The sequence below is a fragment of the Ciona robusta genome, chromosome 8, assembly GCF_009617815.1.
Source record: "Ciona robusta chromosome 8, ASM961781v2".
Taxonomy (NCBI): domain Eukaryota; kingdom Metazoa; phylum Chordata; class Ascidiacea; order Phlebobranchia; family Cionidae; genus Ciona; species Ciona robusta.
The window spans coordinates 7,554,149-7,578,117 of record NC_143242.1 but is presented as its reverse complement, the minus strand read 5'-3'; the positions used below and the strand labels follow the sequence as shown (position 1 = coordinate 7,578,117).

The 23,969-nt window shown below is 38.0% G+C and overlaps 2 protein-coding genes across 3 annotated transcripts; both read right to left on the bottom strand.

Annotated features, from left to right (window-relative positions):
• Positions 1-261: 261 nt before the first annotated feature.
• Positions 262-22,519, bottom strand: LOC149732990 (regulator of nonsense transcripts 1-like). Of its 2 annotated transcripts, none has more exons than XM_089883445.1 (28): positions 22,391-22,519; positions 21,534-21,638; positions 20,908-21,077; positions 20,119-20,208; positions 19,719-19,886; positions 19,250-19,291; positions 18,660-18,798; positions 18,356-18,429; positions 17,645-17,817; positions 16,608-16,697; positions 16,134-16,242; positions 14,434-14,593; positions 14,014-14,135; positions 13,469-13,633; positions 12,968-13,082; positions 12,436-12,579; positions 11,749-11,877; positions 11,340-11,424; positions 10,828-10,945; positions 10,246-10,402; positions 9,674-9,816; positions 6,135-6,309; positions 5,378-5,465; positions 4,586-4,756; positions 4,089-4,205; positions 3,302-3,399; positions 2,261-2,381; positions 262-915 (listed from the first exon to the last, which is right to left on the bottom strand). In XM_089883445.1, exons 1-27 carry the CDS (start codon positions 22,484-22,486, stop codon positions 2,265-2,267), a joined length of 3,360 nt encoding a protein of 1,119 aa, XP_089739571.1. In that variant the 5' UTR covers positions 22,487-22,519; the 3' UTR covers positions 262-915; positions 2,261-2,264. The 2 variants fall into 2 exon arrangements, with proteins under 2 accessions (XP_089739571.1, XP_089739572.1); XM_089883446.1 differs by having other exon boundaries at positions 262-912.
• LOC149732989 (uncharacterized) lies at positions 22,510-23,576 on the bottom strand. Its single transcript, XM_089883453.1, has one exon. It carries the CDS (start codon positions 23,516-23,518, stop codon positions 22,862-22,864), a length of 657 nt encoding a protein of 218 aa, XP_089739579.1. The 5' UTR covers positions 23,519-23,576; the 3' UTR covers positions 22,510-22,861.
• Between the last annotated feature and the right edge of the window lie 393 nt (positions 23,577-23,969).

Sequence of the window (23,969 nt, the reverse complement as noted above, 5' to 3'; positions counted from 1 at the left end):
ATGGATAATAAATATGTCATTATTTAGTAGGGTGGGGAAGATGGGACACCTTTTCCTTTCTATTTCTTTTTAGTAGTAAAGAAAGTACATTCAAAGAATTATAAAACGGTATCCCCACGACTCCTATAGACCGTTATTAATTGTTTAAAAGATCAAGATATTTGGATATCATGTGCTGAAGGTGTCCCATCCTCCCCACCCTACTACTATATAAATATTATGCTATCATTATACATTCGTGTTGTTAAAGCCAAGGTCAAACGTGGTGATCAAATTTTATTACATTTTCTAACGCAAGCAGAATTAGATGATAACCTTCCCTAAAAAGTTGTTTGTATTTACAGCCAGTTAAATGAACGATCGTTTAAAAACGTAAATACGATTTTACCATTTCCCATTATATCCAATGAAAGCAATGTAGATATACAAGAAATAAAAACCAAACTCGAAAGGTAAAGGACACCACGTTTTTGAAACCAAATTCTCCCAGTGCTACACAGCAGTAAATTACTTCTCTTTTGCCCAAAACAAAACAGTGTTTCGCAACCAAAGGCAATAAAGCCAGCTTGAATGGGAAATAATTAACTAAAAAGCAAGTGTGCAACACTGCAATACAAAGTACTTTGTATTTCTCTGATTTTAAAACGAATTATTTCGATATAAAAACGTTATTTTTACTTCAAACATTCAGTCTGACTTAAGCCTTGTAGATATATAGAAAACTTTAAAAATTAACGTTTTTATACCAGATTTTTGGCGGCAAACTTATTAATTATATCCCATAGCATGTAGTCCACTTTATGTAGAGCACTGAGAAGATGTGTTTCGATTTTCTTCGAGGAACTTCCTCCCATCCTCCTCTGCTGCATCTTGCACACTGCTTAAAGATCGTCGTGACTCCGTGCGCTCATCCTGCTGGTAATTGCTTGCGTCGTTAATATTTGTTACTTACATTACGATAGCATACTACACATCATAAAAATATACAGTAGGGTGGGGAAGATGGGACACCTTTTCATTCTATTTTCTCGTTCCCTTTTGGCAGTAAACAAAGAACATTCGAAGAATTATAAAACCGAATCCTCACGACTCCCATAAACCGTTGTTAATTGTTTAAAACAGGATCAGGATATTTGGATATTATGTTCTAAAGGTGTCCCATCTTCCCCTACAGTACTATATAATTTATTTTTCATTGCTTCATGGGAATCCGCTGGTAATGGCTTGCAACGTTAATATTTGTCTTGTATATTACGATAGACATACGACACATCACACAATTTATAATTAGATGTTAAATTACTTAATGAGTGTACATACTGCCGGTAATGGCTTGTATGGTTCATATTATTATAACATTTAAACTGTATGCCTGGTAATTGGTAAGCATTAGGGGAATTTCATATGATTTATAGGGAACTTTAAATAGCTTTTTTTTATAGGTTTAAGCTTGATTCATTAAAATTGTAACACATATCATGGCTTGCTGGTGTAGCGATCACGCAAATCTTAAACAATTATTTTCTCTCTCTATATGTATGTATGTAGAATAGAAGGATACCTTTTAGCACATGTTATATATTTACTACCAAATGAATGGATGTTAAAACAGAATATAAGCATAAACCAACTTACCCCAACCTACTATAACTGCGCTGCACTGAATATTTTCAGCTGAATAACTACCTTACTAACTGTGACCTGTCTAACCAACTCCAGGGCCTGTTTCATCAAAAAAATACACACACCTATATGCTCAACTTTTCTTTTTTAGTAAAATAAAGTCAGGATCTGGTGTTACGAAAATGTAAGAACCAAAAGGCAAGCCCAACCACTAATATATTTTAAAGTAACTAACTGACAGTGAGATCATCCAAACAACTTTATTCTGCCTTGCCTCAAATAGCTATCAAATTCTTTCTCTTCTTATTTTCAATAAATAACCTTCAATGTTCCAATTAGGATATAAATAAACACTACACACAGGGTCACAGGGGGTGGGGGACCAGGATTTTATAAGGGGAGGGGGCCAACTCTATTTTAAACATAAAACCAATGCAATGGAGCGTGGCTATTCATGGCTTATTTTATTACAAAAAGGGAGTTCCAGGTTTAGGCAACCGAAGTTAAAGCCATCAAAGGAATTTTCTGTAGAGTTGGAATTGTTTCTGTAAATTTTTCACAAAAAGGGGTTCCAGGCCCCCCATATCTCCCCCTGAATACGCCTGTGTTCACACACACAATATAACATTGTACCTACTTGTCTAATACTGAGAGAAATTGAGACCTTGACCGGTGTAAGCTCGCTCTCCTTGGTAAGTCGAGTCCTGAGACAAAGCTGCGTCAACTTGGGATCGGAACTCCTCAGCCATGTAGCTGTCCTGTGAGGGATTGATTGGAACTTGCAGATTATACAGTGAACAATGGTATGTGTGTTGTAGATTATACAGTGAACAATGGTATGTGTGTTGTAGATTATACAGTGAACAATGGTATGTGTGTTGTAGATTAAACAGTGAACAATGGTATGTGTGTTGTAGATTATACAGTGAACAATGGTATGTGTGTTGTAGATTATACAGTGAACAATGGTATGTGTGTTGTAGATTATACAGTGAACAATGGTATGTGTGTTGTAGATTATACAGTGAACAAGGGTATGTGTGTTGTAGATTATACAGTGAACAATGGTATGTGTGTTGTAGATTATACAGTGAACAATGGTATGTGTGTTGTAGATTATACAGTGAACAATGGTATGTGTGTTGTAGATTAAACAGTGAACAATGGTATGTGTGTTGTAGATTAAACAGTGAACAATGGTATGTGTGTTGTAGATTATACAGTGAACAATGGTATGTGTGTTGTAGATTATACAGTGAACAATGGTATGTGTGTTGTAGATTAAACAGTGAACAATGGTATGTGTGTTGTAGATTATACAGTGAACAATGGTATGTGTGTTGTAGATTATACAGTGAACAATGGTATGTGTGTTGTAGATTATACAGTGAACAATGGTACATAGCTGTTGGGTATGGAATTAACTTAAATTAAGTATATGTACTGTTAGGGGGGGTGTGTGTACTATGGCTTATTTGGGGATAAGTGTAGTTGTAGCTTATACAGTAGATAAATGAATGTATGCAACTTATTTATCCTTGCATGATTGGAAAACGACAGTCGTTATAGCACCGGTGTTCTGTTTCATACACCTAATGCGCGCTTACAAGTTACCACATATGTAACTTTGTGCTGAGTTAATGTAACTTACTTCACACACTTATATTCAGATACTAACCTGTGATAGTTCAGCTTGAGAGAGACCAAGTTGGCTCATCCCCTGGCTAATGGGTTGGCTCATGGAGAGACCTGTTCCATATCCTTGTGTGAGGGCACCTTTGGGATAAAGTATATGGTTAAGTTGATATGGTTTGTAACTTCTATAATAGTGTTGTGTGGTAGCATATAGATTCATCTAGCATTAAAGTCACTTATTTTAACAGAAGTCCTATGTTATGGCATTCTATTGTATATGGGTGAGGTCCTGCAGTGAGGCATGCCATTGGACCTGGGATTTAGGCCAGAGTTGACCCTATACTCCAACATTGTATATGCACATTCTATTCTATATGGGTGAGGTCCTACAGTTAGGCAAGCCATAGGACCTGGGATTTAGACCAGAGTTGGCCCATTACCCCAACATTGTATATGTACATTCTATTCTATATGGGTGAGGTCCTACAGTGAAGCATGCCATAGGACCTGAGATTTAGACCAGAGTTGGCCCATTACCCCAACATTGTATATGCACATTCTATTCTATATGGGTGAGGTCCTACAGTTAGGCAAGCCATAGGACCTGGGGTTTAGGCCAGAGTTGGTCCATTCCCCCAACATTGTATTTGTACATTCTATTCTATATGGGTGAGGTCCTACAGTAATGCACGCCATGAGACCTGGAATTTAGACCAGAGTTGGTACATTATCCCAACATTGTATATGCACATTCTATTCCAGATATCAATCAAGAGTTTTCCCATTATCATACATTACAAGCCTTATGTTAAAACAAGCATTATATTTACCCTGTGAGAAGTTCTGTGTCATATCCTGGGATTGAGTTGCGGGGTTGGATCCAGCTTGTGGGTGCCGATTGGTGCGACTTAAACGTGGGGCGCGCCCACCCTTGGCTACTGGACGACCTGGGGGATAAGTGGGTTATTTTGGGTAACTTCTAGGTAAAAAGGATGAACCTAACCAGAGCAACACACTCAGTAATATCTAACGTGTGTATACATATATTCAAAGGCGTTTGGAACTTGGGTTTAAGCCAAAGTTGGTACATTAGGCCAAACATCTACTTCTCTATGTGGGTGAGGTTTCGCAGCGTGGCACGCCATGGGTCCTCGGATTTAGGCCAGGATTGGCTCATTACCCCACCCAAATATTCACAGTCACCTATCAGTAACTTGTATATACATATATTCACATGTGTTTGGAATTGAGATTTAAGTAAAAGTTGCCTCATTATCTACAAACGTAACACATATGTTGCAGAATACCATACAGTTATAATATCAACCTTGTGCCTGTCCATTATGGAAGTAATTTGGTGGTATAGTGGGGTTCATGTACATGTTAACAGGTACAGGTAGGCTTGCTACTGCTTGTTGCGCTTGTATGCTCGTTGTTTGGTTGATCATCCCCATCTGGTCGTGTGTACGAAAGTATTGGTGGCGTGGCGGGACAGCACCTGCGGTATTGATATCGTGATCAGTTATATTGTATATTGCTAAAGGTGACGCCTTTATGTTTAAATAATAAACTTTCAAAATAACAAACCCTAGTAAGCAGTGCACCAAGTGTATTGATATCGTGATCAGTAAAATAAAAAATAGTTTAATACTTGTTATTAATTAGCAACAAAAATAAGGATCTAGACCTGATCTAATGCTCATGAAGTTGGATGATTCTTGTATTAGCGGCTCAACTGGTTTAAAAAACGTAGTATATTTCCAAGGTTTCGTCTGCCATACGGCAAGACTTGAACGTTGGAAATACACTATGTTTTATACCAGATGAGCCACTAATATATTATTTATATTATGCCTGGTAGCAGAAGTAACAGAATAAATGATCCTTGTAACCAAATTATAATGTTTGTTGGTATGGGTAAGATATGATGGCTTTATGGCAGTGGTTCTTAAACTTTTTTGTTGCGAAACATATGTAAAGTATGGGTAAGGTTTTTGAGCATTACGTTTAAACATTTAACCTTTAAAACTTTATTCTCGGCTAACCTAATTAAAGAGACGAGCAAAATTTATCACAAAATTAAACTTCTGTAATAATAAACGCTAAAAATATTACTTACCATTATAAGTGGACGCTCTATCATAAGCACCACCTGGTATAAGTGCTTCCCTTGCATCCCACATAGCATTGCTCATGTACCTTCCACCCTGTTGTTTATGTGGGTTAACTAATGAAAGTAACCGATATATCCTTGTGTGATGGGGCAATGACAGTCGTTATAACACAGGTGTTCTGTTTCATAAACCTTGTGCTCGCTTACAAAGTTACCACGTATGTAACTTATTTATCCTCGCATGGCAGGACATCGACAGTCGTTATAACACGGGTGTTGTGTTTCATAAACCTCGTGCCCGCTTATAAAGTTACCACGTATGTAACTTGCTAGTTCTTGCATGGTGGGTCAACAACAGTCGTTATAACACGGGGGTTCTGTTTCATACACCTCGTGTCAGCTTACAGGTTACCACGTATGTAACTTTGTGATTGGTTGGGGGCGTATTGGTATAATGAATGGATGGATGTTACTTGTTTATTCTTGCGAGGATGAATAAGTTATTTTAAAAACTCACAAATGTGGACAATGGTTAAAACCTATTAATGACCACTGGGTTGAAGCAATTGCCGTTAAGTGTCTATACACACAAGAATAAATCGGTTACTTAAGCAGGCACGAAGTGTATGAAACAGAAAACCTGTGTTATAACGACTATCATTTCCCACCATGTGAGGATGAACAAGTTACATTTATTCATTCACTAAAACTTAAGCTACACACACACAACCATAAAAACACACCACAAGCCCAATATACACACCGGGTTCAGAACGTTTGTGAGTTTCCTTGGTTTCGAAAACTGCATCAGGCTTTCTTTGAGGTTTCCAAGCGGGCCTTCCACCAAAGCTCGTTGTTCTTTGAAATAAGTTAGCAGGTGATTCCACAGAGGTTGCTTGGATAAAGCTTTCGGGCTGCCAACGATGATCACACCAAACCTGGGAATTAATTACAAATTTGTTACAAACTTGTTATACAATGTATAAACAGGCAGATTGCATAATTTCAGACAACATATATCTGCCCGTACTCATCAAGTTTTTGACTGTTTAGTACTTGTCGAACATAGGGAACCTCATTGATTAATGTGGTGAATGCAATATACTTTGGCTCTGCTTGTTTGTATAGACACCTAACAGCAGGGTAAAATCTGGGTGACATTGTTAAAATACAGTTACACTCATAGTTGTCAAACATAGGGAACCTCATTGATTAATGTGGTGAATGCAATATACTTTGGCTCTGCTTGTTTGTATAGACACCTAACAGCAGGGTAAAATCTGGGTGACATTGTTAAAATACAGTTACACTCATAGTTGTCAAACATAGGGAACCTCATTGATTAATGTGGTGAATGCAATATACTTTGGCTCTGCTTGTTTGTATAGACACCTAACAGCAGGGTAAAATCTGGGTGACATTGTTAAAATGCAGTTACACCCATAGTTGTCAAACATAGGGAACCTCATTGATTAATGTGGTGAATGCAATATACTTTGGCTCTGATTGTTTGTATAGACACCTAACAGCAGGGTAAAATCTGGGGTGACATTGTTAAAATGCAGTTACACTCATATTTGTCAAACATAGGGAACCTCATTGATTAATGTGGTAAATGCAATGTACTTTGAGCTAACAGCAGGGTCAAAGATGTTTTTAATGTAAAACTGGGGTGCCAAAACATATATCACCCCTTTAATATGACGTTATAAAAACCTTCTGTCTTAAAATCAAACATTTGTAACCCAATAAACCCCTAACATGATTTCAGTACAACATGCTGTACCAAACAGCATAACTCCTCCCTGGCAGCACAATCCAACGGCAGTATCCCACTATGCCACAATCCCCACTAACAACTAACCCACTATGCCACAATCCCCACTAACAACTAACCCACAATCCCCACTAACAACTAACCCACTATGCCACAATCCCCACTAACAACTAACCCACTATGCCACAATCCCCACTAACAACTAACCCACTATGCCACAATCCCCACTAACAACTAACCCACTATGCCACAATCCCCACTAACAACTAACCCACTATGCCACAATCCCCACTAACAACTAACCCACTATGCCACAATCCCCACTAACAACTATCCCACTATGCCACAATCCCCACTAACAACTAACCCACTATGCCACAATCCCCACTAACAACTAACCCACTATGCCACAATCCCCACTAACAACTAACCCACTATGCCACAATCCCCACTAACAACTAACCCACTATGCCACAATCCCCACTAACAACTAACCCACTATGCCACAATCCCCACTAACAACTAACCCACTATGCCACAATCCCCACTAACAACTAACCCACTATGCCACAATCCCCACTAACAACTAACCCACTATGCCACAATCCCCACTAACAACTAACCCACTATGCCACAATCCCCACTAACAACTAACCCACTATGCCACAATCCCCACTAACAACTAACCCACTATGCCACAATCCCCACTAACAACTAACCCACTATGCCACAATCCCCACTAACAACTAACCCACTATGCCACAATCCCCACTAACAACTAACCCACTATGCCACAATCCCCACTAACAACTAACCCACTATGCCACAATCCCCACTAACAACTAACCCACTATGCCACCATCCCCACTAACAACTAACCCACTATGCCACAATCCCCACTAACAACTAACCCACTATGCCACAATCCCCACTAACAACTAACCCACTATGCCACAATCCCCACTAACCCACTATGCCACCATCCCCACTAACAACTAACCCACTATGCCACAATCCCCACTAACAACTAACCCACTATGCCACAATCCCCACTAACAACTAACCCACTATGCCACAATCCCCACTAACAACTAACCCACTATGCCACAATCCCCACTAACAACTAACCCACTATGCCACAATCCCCACTAACAACTAACCCACTATGCCACAATCCCCACTAACAACTAACCCACTATGCCACAATCCCCACTAACAACTATCCCACTATGCCACAATCCCCACTAACAACTAACCCACTATGCCACAATCCCCACTAACAACTAACCCACTATGCCACAATCCCCACTAACAACTAACCCACTATGCCACAATCCCCACTAACAACTAACCCACTATGCCACAATCCCCACTAACAACTAACCCACTATGCCACAATCCCCACTAACAACTAACCCACTATGCCACAATCCCCACTAACAACTAACCCACTATGCCACAATCCCCACTAACAACTAACCCACTATGCCACAATCCCCACTAACAACTAACCCACTATGCCACAATCCCCACTAACAACTAACCCACTATGCCACAATCCCCACTAACAACTAACCCACTATGCCACAATCCCCACTAACAACTAACCCACTATGCCACAATCCCCACTAACAACTAACCCACTATGCCACAATCCCCACTAACAACTAACCCACTATGCCACAATCCCCACTAACAACTAACCCACTATGCCACAATCCCCACTAACAACTAACCCACTATGCCACAATCCCCACTAACAACTAACCCACTATGCCACAATCCCCACTAACAACTAACCCACTATGCCACAATCCCCACTAACAACTAACCCACTATGCCACAATCCCCACTAACAACTATCCCACTATGCCACAATCCCCACTAACAACTAACCCACTATGCCACAATCCCCACTAACAACTAACCCACTATGCCACAATCCCCACTAACAACTAACCCACTATGCCACAATCCCCACTAACAACTAACCCACTATGCCACAATCCCCACTAACAACTAACCCACTATGCCACAATCCCCACTAACAACTATCCCACTATGCCACAATCCCCACTAACAACTAACCCACTATGCCACAATCCCCACTAACAACTAACCCACTATGCCACAATCCCCACTAACAACTATCCCACTATGCCACAATCCCCACTAACAACTAACCCACTATGCCACAATCCCCACTAACAACTAACCCACTATGCCACAATCCCCACTAACAACTATCCCACTATGCCACAATCCCCACTATGCCACAATCCCCACTAACAACTATCCCACTATGCCACAATCCCCACTAACAACTAACCCACTATGCCACAATCCCCACTAACAACTAACCCACTATGCCACAATCCCCACTAACAACTAACCCACTATGCCACAATCCCCACTAACAACTAACCCACTATGCCACAATCCCCACTAACAACTAACCCACTATGCCACAATCCCCACTAACAACTATCCCACTATGCCACAATCCCCACTAACAACTATCCCACCTTGCCCTTGTAAGCGCCACATTCAGCCTTCGTGGATCGTTCAGGAACCCGATGCCTTGATGCTCATTTGCCCTCACACATGAGAGGATGATGAAGTCCTTCTCACGACCTTGGAACGCATCCACACTGGCAATCTCAACCTCCTGGTGTATAAAGTAAAGTCATGTATGGTGAATCAACAGCAGTCGTTATAACACAGTGGTCTGTTTTATACATCTCTTGGAATATTAAGTTACAATGAGGTAATGTGGTAAGGTGCACAGGGAGTCATAAGACAGTTGTTATAATAACACAAGTGTTTTGTTTCATACACCTCGTGCCTGCTTACAATTACCACGTATGTAACTTATTTATCCTAGCATGGCGGGGCAACAACAGTCGTTATAACACGAGTGTTCTGTTTCATACACCTCGTGCCTGCTTACAATTACCACGTATGTAACTTATTTATCCTAGCGTGGCGGGGCAACAACAGTCGTTATAACACGGCTGCTCTGTTTCATACACCTCGTGCCCGCTTACAAGTTAGTCAATCTAAACCCCTGACTAATACACATAAACCTACAACCCACCATATACAGTTTAGAATGGAGGGAACCCGAATATTGCATGTATTGCACCAAGTAAGACCTCTGGCCTTCATATGGAGTTATAATCCCTATCTGCTCAGGTTTGATGCCGGATTTAAGAAACTTAGTTGTGATTCGTTCAACAACTGCGGCTTCAGTTCTGTGTAGAAAAATATAAACTTTTATTCAAATACCCTCGGTGGAATATGTTATATAAAGAATCCAGCAGTATGGCTTAGTGGTTGGGTGCTTGCTTTATAACTTGAGGTTCATGCATATGTATGTGTTCATGGGCAAGACACCTGACGGACATTGCTTCAACCCAGTGGTCACAAATGAATTGTAGCGCCCTGGGTGTTGGAGTAATGGGGCAACTTGGGCCTAAAACATAATTCTCATGGCTTTCCACACTACAGGAACTCACACATATAGAATAAAATGAATGGGAACATCTATCCCTAAACCCCCTAAAGCCAACTAAAACAATTTAAAAAAGCAGTAAGGTATTGGGAATAAAGGCAACTAAATCTAAGGTCCTGTTATGAAGTATAGTACTTCATCTCATAGAAACAACAAACAACCCACCTGTTTAGATACGAAGTACCAGAACTTGCAATCTCTTCCTGTCCTGATGTTTTGTAGAAAAACATTGGTTTATCGGGGGATGGCCAAACAAAACTCAGGTTCTTCCTCATTCTTTCACCTGTGGTGCAAATACAATGAATATAGGATATATAGGCGACAAACCTGGGGTGGCAGGTTTCCCCTGGAAATTTTCTACACTGTATTAATCAGTAAACATTACAACCAGTAAGTTAGACTTGTTTTATATGAATGTGTGTCTAACTATCCCTGCCTCCCCTGTGTTCTACAAGCTTCACCTATGTATACCAATATATCACATAATAACTAACTTATGCTGTTTGTTAATTAAACAGGTATACGCAAACAAAATGCAGCCTTTATTCCCCATGTATTATTGTGTTAAAATAAACGAATACGTAACGAATACATGGCCAACGAAGATGAGATATTGATGTGCATAAATATTTGGTTGACCGAGTTACTTTCATATTTATCATGTATCAGAATCTTACCTGCAGTGACCCCATTCTGTAGAGATCCTTCATAGAATATATTGGATGGGAAAGCAGATAAAGCTGGGTGCATACGGTATTGTACCTGTAACGTAGATGTATGGAGAATGAATTAAAAACAAACAATTTGACCCCACGGGCTCTAGGCAGCAATTAATTGTTAAATGGGGTATCGTCTCATATACCTCATGCCCGCCTAAGAATTGTATGTAACTTTGTAGATAAGAATTTTTTATTTTTTTTATTTGGTATGACTAACAACCTAAAAAATGACTACTGGGTTGGAACAACTGCCGTGTTTTTCTCAGATTTTTCTGGTCTAAAGTCGAGCGCTTCAACCACTGATCACAAATGGTACCTTAGTTGTATTAAAACACTTAATAAATTTGAATTTCCAGCCATAAATTACCTGCAATCTGATTGGCCGAATCCCGAGCACCACCAGCCTCTCGAACAGTGATTGGGCGAGCCCTGCATTGGCTGCTTTCTTACACATAACCACGGGTCCCAACTGACAATGGTCTCCTACTAAGATCAACTGGAAGAAAAAAATACAAGGTTTAGTGGAAAAAGTAATTCTATTCTATATGGGTGAGGTCCTACAGTGAGGCATGCCATGGGACCTGGGATTTAGGCCAGAGTTGTCCCATTACCCCAACACTGTATATGCACGTTCTATTCTATATGAGGTCCTACAGTGAGACATGTCATGGGACCTGGGATTTAGGCCAGAGTTGGCCCATTACCCCAACACTGTATATGCACATTCTATATGGGTGGGGTCCTAAGTGAGGCATGGGGACTTCTCACTTAGCTTGAGTACGCCATTAATTTAACAGCTTCAGGGCTGAAACATACACTTATTATATGACCAAATGCTGTCCTTGTACAAAAGGGAAAAATTAAGTGTAAACTTAAGTTTGGGAAAGTTAAATTCTGCGAATATTATATAGTTGGCACTTCGGAAAAAATGAAAATGTCACCAACTAAATGTAATTATTAGAACATTCAGTAACACAGGTGAACCAGGTCACTACAACCTGACTAACTAGGCAACTTTGATCAACTATTACAACAATATAAATGCAGTACTAACCTGCTGTGCTCCAAGCACAACTGGCACCATGCACTCAGGTTCAGTTGCTTGCGTGCTTTCATCTATCAGTATGGAACGGAACCGGAACCTTACAAGGCGTGGATCACCAGCTCCAACACAAGTAGAACATATCACGTCAGCATGCTGGGGATTGTGATATCATAAATATGTTAAGTGATGTCATAAATATGTTTAGTGATGTCATCAGTAGCAATGTTGCATCCAAGATCATTTTTATTAGAATAACTAGACTTCTCATTTTCGTGTGCGAAAATGACAATGATAAGAAAAAGGCAATTGAGAGTTTGCAGTAAAGGGAAAAGGCTGTGTCGGTAATTACCCATAGAGTGCAGCATGCCATGAGAGCTTAGATTTACGCCAAAGTTGGCCCATATTCATATATAACTTTACAAGTGTCAAGCGTTGAATCTGGCATCTTTTAGTTCTGATGCAGGTTCCCAACCACCGAGTCACAGCGCCGAACCATCGAAATTGTATGATAACAAAGTTATTGATATGAACAACAACCAACCTGTAGCAATTCCCGTTCAGCATTTCTCTTAAGGGCTCGGTATCTCTTCTCATCATTAGAGGATAATTCACCCGTCTCGTCCTTCAGTTGTTGTAGCTTCTGCAGCTCTGGTAAGCTGTGTTTGTAATTAATTATAACCTTGTATATATAACAATAGCTGTATCATGTTTCTAATGGCAGTATTGTGTTCAAGTGATAAATAGGAAACTATGTGTTTAGATGTATTATTATTCTGCACAATTATTGAAAAAGCAGAATTTGGTAGTATCTACATGAAAGAGTGTCTATACAAACAAGCAGAGCCAAAGTATATTGCATTCACCACATTAATCAATGAGGTTCTCTGTTTGACAACTATGAGTGCATTTTTACAATGTCAACCGAGATTTTAGTCAAATAAAAACTTAACGCCTTTATTGGACATCATCATATTACAACGTTACTTTTGTGACATCACAATAATACTTTATTGCATCACAATAACATTATGACATCACCTACCTCTCCATGCTTCTGACTTGATTATGCAGAGATAGAAACGAAACATTAGAATCGATCGCTTCCCTGCTCTTCGCGCACAACCTGACCACCTTTAACCCAGTTCGATGGATCTTCTCAGTAAGTTGGTCTACTGCTATGTTACTTGGAGCACATACAAGAACCTGTCTGTTTGGGGGATAGGGGATAAAACCATTGGGTGGTGGGTTCAAACCTCAACCAGGACAACAAAACAGATTTTTTTTATTTGGGTATTTTGTGTTTGAAATATTTCTTCTATTTTAATCGCGTCGTCTGTCGGCATTTTAACGCTTGAATCTTAAAAGGGAATGAAACCCAACAGGTCAAAAAATAAGAAAAATTGTTTTTAAACTCAGCAGAAAAAAGGGGTAGTTTGTCAAACTGTTAATGAGTAAGATACTAGAGCAAGGCATGCCATGAGACCTAGAATTTAAGCCAGAGCTGGACCATTACTCCAAGCCTGTGGTATTTTGTAATAAGAATTAATTGTAACTTTTATTTAGAGTTGAAATTTATATTAAACTTACCTTTGTCCACATGATTTAACAAGATGGTAAACAATAGTGGCGCTGGTTACAGTTTTGCCGGTGCCAGGAGGTCCTTGGATTAAACATAAAGGTCTTTGAAGCACCGTCTTCACAGCATATACCTGGGATGTGAGGAAAGTTAAGTACAGGTTCAATGCTCGATGCTGCTACCATTGTGGGTGCATGTGTCCTTGGGCAAGACATTTAATGACAATTGCGCCAACCCAGTGGTCACTAATGGGTTGTTTAAATTGTCAGCCATACAATATAAAAAATGTCACTATTGTGGTAACTTGCCTAAGGGTACGAGGCATATGAAACAGAACACCCATGTTATAACGACTGCCGTTGACCCGCCATGCGAGGATAAATAAGTCACATTAATTCAGACAATTATTTCAAACAACAATGCAACCTCACCTGTGAATGGTTGAGCTCTGGTAATCCTGGAGCTGAAAACCTTTTTGGAAGATTCGTTTTCAATGTTTGTTCTTCAGCTTCGTGGCCAAGCAGTCTATGGTAGATGTAGGTGGATACGGATGCCTCATCTACCGCAAATGTCTTCATAGCACTCTGCATTCTGTGAGGTGGGTAGGGATGCACATTACAGAATAATTAGGTATTCTAGGATATCCTAGAATACTTTATTTCGAATCTAGAATTCCGAATCTAGAATTTCGAATCTTTTTATATTTATAGGAAAAAATAATTTTACCCACATAAGTCAGTTTATTGACTCTTTCATACCCGCCTTGTTGGAACATGAGTTGTAAAATGATCAAAAATTGTACTATTGGGTAGTTTTTGCGTCATGAAACGTATAGCAGGTTATGAAAAGACGTTACGAAACGTTTACTCTTGAAAGTCCCACAAACACAAAAATATTTTTTTTCAAAATTAATAAGTTTCAAAAATTGTTAATATAGTATATGAGATGACGTGTAATTACGTCATTAAACAGAATACCGAATCCCGTAATTCCGCGGTTCCCAAAGTGGGCGCCGCGGCGCACTAGTGCGCCGACGCAACTCGTCAAGTGCGCCGTGAAAATTTGCAGAAACATTTCCAATTTAGCATGGTCGAGATAATTGATTTGTATTAATATTTTATTGCAATATAAATTGTTGTTTTATATAAAAATCCAACGTGTTTGTTCAATAATAAAATTTAAAAAGTTTGTTTTCGCATTTCTATCTGTACAGTAGATTTGTATATTACGTAACAATGCCAATTATTTCTTTCGGTTTGCAATAATCATGTCCAGACTGTGGTACACAACACTTTTCATATGCTTAAGTTTCATATGCTTAAACGAGCCTAATCTTAAAATACACGATAAAACTGTAAAAATGCGTTTTTATTTCTAAGACCTTTGGCTAAGTGCGCCGCAAACATTTTGAATAGCTCAAGTGGCGCCGGGTGAAAAAAAAGTTTGGGAACCACTGCCGTAATTAGATTCGAATACAAAAGGATTCGAATCTCACGGATTCGAAATTCTGTAATGTGCATCCCTAGAGGTGGGACAATATAAATTAACAATAGTATGGTTGGTTGGTGTAAACCAGTGGTTCCCAGACTTTATTTACTCGCGTACCACTCTTGGTCCATGCAGCCGTCTCGTGCCACTTACATACTAGCTTGTCAATGTTAAACAAAAAAGTCGACTGATTATTTATGTAATTTTTTGCGGGAATTCTTAACACAAACTTGACACTGCCTACCTCAAAGTTGCGCTAAAAAATATCATTTGCAACCGTTTGGTGTAAACATAATGAGTTGTTTGCGTACCACTTCGGAGACCAGTGGTACCACAGTTTGGGAACCACTGGTGTAAACTAAGGGCAACTAAAGATGTATAAAGAGAAAAGGCGCCAAACCTGGGGTGGTAAGGTGGGCACGCCGACCCTGGAACTTTGCATTAAACAATTAAGTTTCAGGGTTTTTATCTAGCCATCCCTAACTCCAATACATTTATTAAAATTGTGCAACATTGTAAGTAAGTACAGTAAGTATCTTCATATCTTAGCTTAGATTGAATAAGGAAAAGTTTTGCAACAATCTTAATATAATGCACACCGATATGCAAGAAAATATGAATACTACACAGAAACAAATCTAACCTGTCAAATGAGGTTGATTTCCATACAAAGTCAACGTGGAAATTCCCTGTTTTATCAAGGGGAACCCCCACAGATGATCTTAGTTCAATCGCTATTTCATCGCTCGAGTCTTAATGAGGTCAAGTTAAGGTCAAATAATTTACGTGGTGGAAATTTACAGTAATGTTTATTATGTTTTATTTACATTTAGTACTTAAAGGCCAAGTGTCTTAAAAAGACCAAGTTAAGAACAAACCAGTTTAAATGGGTAATAACAATGTTTTAACCAAAATTAGTTTGTTATTTGTAATACTAACTGCATTTTAGTAATAGTCCCCCGGATTTTGTAGCATACAATGTACATGTATACTACAAAATCACAAGCATTAGAAATTTTAAAATTAATTTATATTTAACAGTAAGTCAGATGGTGGGAATTACAATAGTAAGTCACACATATGTGTTAAGTTATGGTTCATCTCAGATAAAGGATACTGTCAGGCACTTTAACCACATGCCCCTTCCCTTCCCACAGTGTTCCCAGATGTCGCAAGCTTATCTCATCTCCCTTCATTAGTTTCATGTCTGAAAATAAACGGGGAACACTGATAAAAAATGTTCATATGAGCAACCAGTTTAAACCGCCTAAAACGATTTTTGTCATGAGTGGCTAGTTTAACCTGTCTGAAACCAGTTTCTGTTATGGGTAGCTAGTTTAAGCTGCCTGAAACCGGTTTCTGCTTTGGGCAAAGATAACAACAGTAACCACTATCATGTTAATACAAAAACATAGATAAAATGAGACATTGATTAATTCTTCCTTATTTGAATATAGCCAATAATAAACAAACGGCTTAGGGCAGAACAGAAATATCTTTATTAAATAAATGAATATTTGGAATTGGGAGTTTCAATAGGTGTTTGAACGGAGCAATTGGTCAACTCTGCACTAAATCTCAGGTCCCATGGCATGTTTCACTGTAGGACCGCACCCATATAAAATAGAATGTGCATATACAATGTTGGGGTAATGAGCCAACTCTGACCTAAATCCCAGGTCCCATGGCGTGCCTTACTGAGGACCTCACCCATATAGAATAGAATGTGCATATACAATGTTGGGGTAATGAGCCAACTCTGCACTAAATCCCAGGTCCCATGGCGTGCCTCACTGTAGGACTTTACCCATATAGAATAGAATGTGCATATAATACAATGTTGGGGTAATGTGCCAATTCTGCACTAAATCCCAGGTCCCATGGCGTGCCTCACTGTAGGACTTTACCCATATAGAATAGAATGTGCATATAATACAATGTTGGGGTAATGTGCCAATTCTGCACTAAATCTCAGGTCCTATGGCATGCCTTGCCATAGAACATTACCTATAAGTCCTCACATAGACTGTTTAAATTTAAAAATAAAATACATTCCAATTCCTGCCCATGGCATGCCACTCCATAAGACCTCACTCATATAGAATAAACTAGGGTATAAATTAATGATTCCAATTTAATTTAAATATAATTCACCTGTATCCGTCTTAGGAAGCTGAAAATGGGCCAACCTTTTCTTATTGAGCCCGATATCCCATCTTATAGTTACGTTGGCTTGCGTTTGGGATTCCTTTAGCCTTCTATCATAGTCAGCTTCCAGCTTAACTAGTGGTCCAAATATGTTCTGGTATTGGTAAGCGTCTTCATACCTATAGTGTAAGTATATATGAAAGGGTATGTTGGGTAGTATTAGTGTTATTGTTAGTTTATCATACTGTATAAGTAAGATGGTGAGGCAAGATATGGGACCGAACACCCAGGATTAAGGACAAAGTGAGTTTATAACTTTAAATTTCTATATATCTATTCTGTATGGGTGATCTTACAGCAACGCCTAGGAACAAAGTCAAAGTTGGTCATATACCCATTCGGCCAACGATACGACTACGAGTAAAACTCCAGAAGTCTGGTCACCACATATGTTAAACAGTAAAAAGGATTATAATACATAAACCAAGCCTGTCAGGCATAATATGAATCCAAATAAGCTTCTATTCTTATACTCAGTTACCACATACGCTGATCAGCATCAATATTGTTTAACATAGAGCATCAAACCAGTTATCCTTTGGTTGCCATAAGGGCATTTAACCACAAACAAAACGTTTGAAAGTAAAGCCAATTGTATCATATATACATGGACCTCTATGTGTATATATTAGCTTAACTAAGTTGAACAAAAGCTACCTCAACAGCACAGCGTGTGGATCTTCATCAACTCCAGGCTTCTCCAAATCTTCAATGGTTGCATCAACATTTTCCTACAATGGAAACATATTGTGTTTCAATTATGCTTTATAAATGTAAACAGCAGTAAACAAATCCACAATTTCTTGAAACCAGTTTAATTTACATCACAACTTTCAATTTATAATAAATTTCGTACAAATCGGTTGTTTTTAAAGGAATATTTTATAAGGGTGCCTCATTCTTGTTTACACCAAAATAACATATTATAATAAGACATCACTACACCATTATGTCATCACACCTTCCACAACTCTTCCAACTTATTGATCTGCTGTGCTGTTATCTGTCGTGCACGTAGTTGTTCTTCCTCTGATGGGATCTTAACCAACCAAGAAAGGAAACAGCGATCCTGGATTAGAGGTTGCCATTGGGATGCATCCCTAGGTGTGATAAATATTGGGTTTAGGAATATGAAAAAACTGGAAGATTAAATCTGACCCTGACCTGGTGCTTATAGAATTGACGATTCTTGTGTAAAGAATACAGTAAGATCTGATGCTACAAAAACAGACAAAAATCAAGTCCAACTAGTTATTAAGCAAGTGGTCAAATTAGAATAATATTGGAGCATTAAGTACAAAGGGATGGGGTACATGGGCTCACTCTTTTAAAACAGGGTTGACATTGTGTGTTTTAGAAACCCCAGTTGAATTTAAATCAGCTTTTACCGTGTTGTTAAGTGTCCATTGCAGTGCAGGAAATTTTGGATTATAGTAAAGTTAAAAAAAAGACAAGTTTACCTGGAATAAAGGTTAATGAAAGCACCTTGAAGTAATAACAACTAATGTATAAAGCACTTTATTTACAGATATAGGTTTAAATTAGACTCACCAGTTCATGTCTTTTAAGCTGGTCTGATTGGCGCATGGTTGCCTGAATAGATGATGGTTTAATTGAACAAAGATATTTTCCATTATGTTATCACACAACTAAACAAAGAGTTTATCAAAACCAACAGAAAAGGATTCAAATACTAATACCGGGGAAATATATGAACTTTATAAGTATAGCTAGTTTTAATAGAACTCCTGGAATTATAACAAATTTGACAACTGTGCATTTTATATGAGTGAAGTCCTATAGATAGGAAGCTGGGATTTAAACCTAAATTGGCCCATTCCCCACGTAACAGGCTATGTCTATTCTATATGGGTGAGGTCCTACATTGGCATACCAAGGGACCTGGGACTTAGGCTAGAGTTGCCCATTACCCCAACATTCTATATGGGTCAGATCCTACTGTGAGGCACATCATAGGAGTAGACTATCTATGCATGCAAATAATCAAAGCAAGCCAAACCTGCATAGGAGAACAACCACTGAATCAGCTTTAGCAGGAATAAACCCAAGTAAGAAGATATTCCTACAACCACAGTTGTAACATTCTAGCATTGAGTCGCCAAGTTGTCCGTCTCTATGTACGGTTACCTCCTTACATTTAGCTCGCACCAAGTGGTTGATGATGTGGCTGTGGTTGTTATATTGGTAATATGGTTAAATATATGGTTCCTAAAGCTTCTATTCTATATGGATGCGGTCCTATATTGAGGCACGCCGTGGGGTCTGGAAACTAGGCCAAAAAGAAAACTAAAAAAATAAATAATTTGATTCGATAAAAACAGATTTTGAAATGACTTTCGTTATTATTTATATTCACTCTCACAAAACAAGATTTAAAAACATCATAACCACACAAGTACCTTCCAGATGTATTTCCTCTTCCATTACAAAACCACTTCTGTGTGGAGTTACACATCACCACGCAGTTGGGGTCATGTATTCCACAATATCTGGGGTGGGGAATACAGTTTAAAATGTGTTAAGGTGGCTGTACACAGTATCCGGCGTGCGTATTAGCATGCGAAGTCGTATGCAAACCCATTACCGAGTTCCGCATGCAGCGAAATCTGGACAAAACAGACAAAACGGACGAATTCCGGATACTGTGTACAGCCACCTTTACAGTTAGGGATGTTCTGAGCCAAGCGCAAACTTTACAATGAAGCTCGGCGCTTGGCGAACCCAAGCTTTTACAACTTCGGCACATTCCTAGTTACAGTATATATAATATAGAAAGCAAAAAAACTGCTAAAAAATATTAAAATAAACGGAAGGATTACATTACAAAACGTAGTTCTTTTATTTCTGCGTTTTAGTTAGTTTAAACTTAGTGAAAAACAATTTTTATGCTTTCTCAGAAATAAGCCTCAAAGAACTTTTAAAAAAATAAGATAGATTCTTGTTTCTATGACCCTGCCCTATGCGTGGTTAGGGATGTCTCTGGTTGTAAAACATAATTTGTAAGGAGGGCAACTTGTGACTCTTTGTAGACCATCTTACCCCAAGCTGCTACATAGTGGTTTGGGTAAGATGGAGTTGTAACTTGTGAGGATACGTTTATTATCTGTGGGGCAATTTGTGACTTTGTGCCCAATCTTACTCTAATCTACTATACGTTGGGGAGTCGTGAGGATTGTATATAATCTAACCTGCATGCATGTTCAGGAAGATCCCTGGTATAAAATCCATCTTCGTCATCATCTTCCTCGAACCTTAGATCCGCTACTCCTTGTGTTGCGATGTGGATGTTCTCCTGCAATCCTCCCAAGTCATCATCTCGACCAACCAAGCCTTCATCCTCTCCTGCTACATCCTGGGTCTGGGAAACAAAGGTGTTTTATTATGACTCACACAAGAAAATTTTGCCTAAAATTGAAAAACAATAAAATACGTACAAAAGCCACATCCTGTGTGTGGGGGAGTAAAGATTTTTTGTTTTAATTCATAAAATGAGCAAAAACATTAAAATACTAAATGCATACAAGATACAACCAGCTAGTTTCTGTGTCTTGTGAGACAAGAGAATGATATATTAGTCATCTTTTTTTCGACACCTCTTTTTGAACTTTTAAAATGTAAATGCTAGCGAAAAAATTATCAGATAAGGTGGTATCTTGTTTGTGTAAAAATAGCATACAAAAACAAACTTTTTGTTTGTGAAAGAGTAAAAAATAGATTAAAAGAAAGGCTCTTGTTAGCATATCTAATTCTTTAGCTGAATTTCAAAAATATACTTCTACAAATTTACCAATAAATATTAATACGAATTATGTACCTGGCTATTATCCCCAGCATCAAGTTGGCTTTGGCTGTGTTGAGTTTGTGTCTGAGTTTGAGTTTGTGATGGAATAGTGAAGTCAGTGAAGTCATACTCGCTTGCCTGGGAGGTTAATATATGGTAAATTCAAGACAAAATAATTAAAATAACAAATTTTGTTTATCTTCTTAAAATAGAGTACAGCGAAGATCAGTTTAATTGAAACAACGAAATGAAGGGAATTAGCAGTAAAACGATACGTGTTAAAAACACGCTGAAGAGGTAAATTTATGTTAAAATCATGGAAGATAAAAAAAAACATGAGTGAGTGAAAGAAAGCAGCACTAAAAAAATGGATTTTAAATCGTGAAAGGAGTAATAACTTTAAAAAGGTGTAGTTGCTGAACCCACAATAGACTGTAAATTAACTCATATTGAGTTGTATTTAAATAAAACAAATTAAGATGTAATTGGAAAAGGTGTGTGTGAAGAGAAGAGAGAGAGCGCTGGCATATGTTAAAGAAAATAGAGTGAACAAACGTTGGCATAACATCACTGAAACATAATACCAGCCAACAATTAAAGTTTCCCTCCATACAAATGACCATTGTCTGTGACTTGAATGTATGTATGGGCATTTTAACATTACATCCAACTTTTTGTACCACCATTTTACACAACAAAAGATTGAGTATTCATATAAATAAAAGTAGGAATAAGGAACTAAAATATTAAGCAATTTGAAAAGATAGCTTCTTCCTCTTGCTATTAAGATTTTCAGCAAACATTTACCATTTTTATGTCGACATTTAAAATAAAAACACTGTCTTTGCAGTTATATTACAAGATCTTGAAATGAAATACTATAATAATACCTGCGTGTCTCCCCCTGCAGTTAGTACTCCACTTTCATCGGGATCCAGGAAAGTGAGAGTCTGGGAACTTGGCCCATAAGCATCTACACTACTCATAATTTGATTTAGTAACCAGCCAACTATATGGGATAAAATGTACAAATGTAAATACAAATAACATTAAAGGCAGTGTGAGCATTGGGCATCAATAAAAGTAAATGTCGAATAAAAACCACATTGTGAGTTGTTGATGTTTTATAGAAAGGCAAACAATAACTTGGCAGGTTAAGAAAAACAGAAGTAAATTTCACATTGGTTGTTGTAGTTTAAGTCCAAGCAAACAATAATTTGGCAGTTTTAAAAAAAAATATTATCTTTACAAAAACAACACAAAAAATGGCCCGCAGGCAACATTTTAAACAACATACAATTAAGTTTAAACTCTTTAAAATGATTAGAAAAATAATAACAAAGCTATAACAAACAAATTGTTCAGTTTTCTTTTAGAATGTTTGCTTTTTCTTTGAGTTTTTCCCTGGCATGCTGAATGAAACCAGCCAAGTTATTTGTTTCATTCAATCTATTTTCAAGCTGCTGTAAGTTCTCCAAGGGTGGCTCAGAGTCCATGATATGATATGTTTTACCTTCCATCTTTACTATAATGAATAATGGAGCAGTGTCATCTGGAAATACATTGTAGAAAAGAAACTGCACACGATTATTGCGTAATGTGTGAACCTCTAATCCCATGTACTTATGGTAAAACTCCAACCCCTGAATCTCTAATTCACTTTGTTGTTTTATTTTTTGTCGTTCATTTTCATTTTTCTCTATAATTTCTTGTTTTTTCTTCGAGTTTTCTTCCAGCTGTTCCCGCAACTTACAAATACGCGTTTCAATTTCTTCTTGCCGTTTTTCCATTTCCGCATTCACCACTTTAAGTTCAGCTAAAGTTTTTTCCAACTCCGTGTTTTTCACAAATTTTTCCTCCACCTCTTTTCTGCTCCTCATATAAACATCATGGAGCTCCAGGTATTCCGGCTTCTTCTCAAGAGCTTTGTCCGATGCAGCTTCTAACATACTCTTGTACGTGTCTGCTTGTTTTTTAGACTCATCCTGGATTTCTGCTAACAAGCTTTGAACGTCCATTTTGCTCTAAAGAAAAATCCTAAAACATAAAATCAACAATTAATAAATATACATGTAATATATATATATAACATTATTTTTACCTAATGTTAAGTCAAAATATTTTGTGCGCTGTTTAAAATACTTTAAATGGGCATACATTGTTTTAATGAAATGATTATAAATTTGCATTGCTTTTAATACTCAAACCTTTACATAATATAACACAAACTTATATTTATATTTTTAAATATAATAGCAAAGATTTTAATAATTAAAAGGATGAAGAGAGGGGAATTAGCAGCAAAACCATAGTCGTTGAAAATCCCTACAGTAAAGTGTCAAATAAAAGCTATGCCGCTGAAACTAACCTAACTGCTAAACCCAACATACAATGAACTTACATTAAGTTGTAGTTAATTAAACTAATTATTATGTAATGAGTTGAATCTTTAGTTACGCATATAAATAA

What these genes read in the sequence shown, in the direction of transcription:
- LOC149732990 (XM_089883445.1), bottom strand. Translation starts at nt 22,486, where the DNA reads ATGAGTAGTGTAGATGCTTATGGGCCAAGTTCCCAGACTCTCACTTTC. An exon ending in CCACACGCTGTGCTGTTGAG is followed by an intron (nt 17,818 to 18,355) that starts GTAGCTTTTGTT and finishes CTTACACTATAG; the next exon opens with GTATGAAGACGCTTACCAAT. An exon ending in TAGAGCGTCCACTTATAATG is followed by an intron (nt 4,757 to 5,377) that starts GTAAGTAATATT and finishes TCAATACCGCAG; the next exon opens with GTGCTGTCCCGCCACGCCAC.
- LOC149732989 (XM_089883453.1), bottom strand. Translation starts at nt 23,518, where the DNA reads ATGGACGTTCAAAGCTTGTTAGCAGAAATCCAGGATGAGTCTAAAAAA.